At 43.9% G+C, this 2672-nt stretch overlaps 1 protein-coding gene across 1 annotated transcript; it reads right to left on the minus strand.

Moving 5' to 3' along the window:
- Window positions 1-1169: 1169 nt before the first annotated feature.
- On the minus strand, window positions 1170-1679 carry Pmar_PMAR014834 (retrovirus polyprotein, putative; the record flags this gene model as incomplete). Its single annotated transcript, XM_002766475.1, has 1 exon — window positions 1170-1679. A coding segment is annotated over one exon (510 nt), but the record flags the coding sequence as incomplete, so codon positions are not given.
- Window positions 1680-2672: the final 993 nt, after the last annotated feature.

Consider the following 2672-nt stretch of genomic DNA (forward strand, 5'->3'; position numbering starts at 1 on the left):
CTGTGGAGGAAGGGAAGTCATTTCCCTGGTTAGAACCAGAGTCAGTCCCCATTAAGTCATTGGTACCCGTATCCTCACTATAATCCAACTCATCCAAATCATTGATATCATAACCAGAATACATTATTAAGATGACCAGGACAAGAAGTAAATTAAAAATAGAACAGAGGTGACAATGGTTGAACCACTTCATTGAGTAACAACTATGAGACACTCTAGCTATGAGACAAATTACACAAAGTTCATGACTATCGAGCGATCAGTTTATCATGCCCCCCAAGTGAGATAGATCAGACATTACATCCTTGTGATTCAAACCATTTCCGATGTTGGAGTGGAACCATACCCCGAGCAGTAGGCTTGAACCCAGCATTACCAACAACTTGCTCATAAGTGATCGTCTTGACGGCCAACATACGTTCATTACGGGGTGGAAGAACCCAGGTATGAGATCTTACTTTATGATCCAAACCTTGAATCTCCAAACAATGCTCATCGGGTCGATCTGATAAAAAACGAGCCGCATAGATATAGAGGATTGGGTCCGGTCCTGTAGTCGAGTTTTCATCCAGCTCCTTGTATACCACCCAATGTACATTAGGTTCCAAATTAGAAATAGGAATACTCTCTGGTAAGGCAGCACTACCAGCGGATGAGATATTTGTGCGGACAGGCTCAGTGGCATAATCTAAGCTGTCTCTATACTCATCTTCTTCGAACAACATTAACTGACTCAAAGAGACAGGCTTATTCAACTCTTCCAGATAGTAGATCATTGAATTCTTGTCATCTCTTCTCGATATAGTAAACGGCCCTTTGATACTCCTCTTATGGTCGATATCTTGAGATAAGAGAACCTTCTGTCCCTTCTCAAGTCTAATGATACCATCAGAGGTTGCAAGAATTTGAATTTCTCTTCTGAGGCTTCTGTCAGCCCTAGAAGTCATATAATTTACCATAGTCGTCGACATAAATTCGTGAAAGGCTTGCCACAGCTCTTCTGCATGTTGAGAACTCACATTCATATCCTCCACTAGTTCATTGGCAAAACTTTGTGGTTCGGAAGCATGAGATAACTCCATTGGTGTTAAACCCAGACCGTCCTTGATCGGGGATATATTATGAACAAGGGAATAGTTCAAGGCGCTCTGCCACCATGGGAGAGGTACTGGTTTTTGCTGCGTTCCAATTCTCACAGCTTCTTTCAAATCTCTGATAAACCTTTCGACTTTCCCTTGGCATTGTGGTCTCCTAGGAATTCCTAGTTTCAGTCTGCATCCTAAGGCCGCAGTAAATGTGCGTAAAGACTGGCTGTTATGTGAAGGACATGCATCCAACTGTAAAATTCTAGGTACTCCATATGTACTTATCCATATGGTCAATGCGCCGATTACGTCGCGAGATGAGGTGGACCTGGTTGGAACCACAAGACTCATATTCGTGCATTCACATATCATCACACAGAGATATTCTGCCCCCCAAGGGCTAGGTTCTAGAGCTGCTTCCTTGTGGAAAGGGCCGGCAAAATCTAGTTGAATAGAGCTAAAACGTCTCTGCCATCTCCTTGATGCTGTCGGTGTATTAGATAATGCAGAATGATGTTTAGCAAGTTGGCAAGTCCGACACGATTTCAGCATCTTCGTGATGTACTTAGTCATCCCATCCCACCAGAAACTCATACCTTCAGATGAGTATTTTAATGCATGCAGAACTCTCTCTAAGCTCCTATGGAAAGATCTCAGCGGATGGTCATGGTAACGGAATACCGCCCAAGCTCGCGCTCTTTGGCAAATAACTTGTTCCAAGGCTGGAACTCTGACTTGTTTGGTAGATTTATATACTCTCGCATAAGAAGGACAGGGTTGTACTTTCGGGGCTGCTCAACAGAGTTCAGAGTGGTTAGATCCTTCTTCGCCTGATCGACCATGACACGGCATCCTCTGGTAAATCCAGCAAAGATATTGGCGATATCTTCCACTGGAGTAGACTCATTGATGGTTTTCCATGCTGTCAGACATGGCAGCTTTCCATTGCAGTCAGAGTTGGCATGACGCTGAGCCCCATTAGCAATCTGATCAGCAATGGTCCTTGGAGCTAGTAAAGTAATAGCTAGCAATATAAGTGGTGCTGGATCAACAACATTGCTGGAAACAGACTGATACATCTTCTCCATGATATACTTGTAGTTCCATGTTTTAGATGTACCACGAGTTACCATTGGAAAAGCATAGGCATCAGGATGAGTAACAATCTCCCAAGATCTAGCCCACGAGAATACGCTACACCGATGGGACGACCTTTGGGGTCTTTGAATCTCATGCCCTTGAATATAGGATTACCCATATTCACCCCTAGTATAGACTCCAAAATATAGATCGGAGCTTTTGAGACTGAGTCATTCGAGCCTTCGGGGTTCTTCACCAGTAGAAGAGCATCCTGCACCTTCTTCATGAACTTGAGATTCTCGCTCGGAGCATTATCGGAACCATTCGAGATCTTGTGGAGTATGTCGACACTATCCTCCTCTTCCTCCTCAGTTGCTTTCTCGGATGATGCACCATGAAAGCTATCTGTGGAGGAAGGGAAGTCATTTCCCTGGTTAGAACCAGAGTCAGTCCCCATTAAGTCATTGGTACCCGTATCCTCACTATAATCCAACTCATCCAAATCAT

This window comes from Perkinsus marinus, assembly GCF_000006405.1.
Source record: "Perkinsus marinus ATCC 50983 genomic scaffold scf_1104296972816, whole genome shotgun sequence".
NCBI classification, from domain to species: Eukaryota; Perkinsozoa; order Perkinsida; family Perkinsidae; genus Perkinsus; species Perkinsus marinus.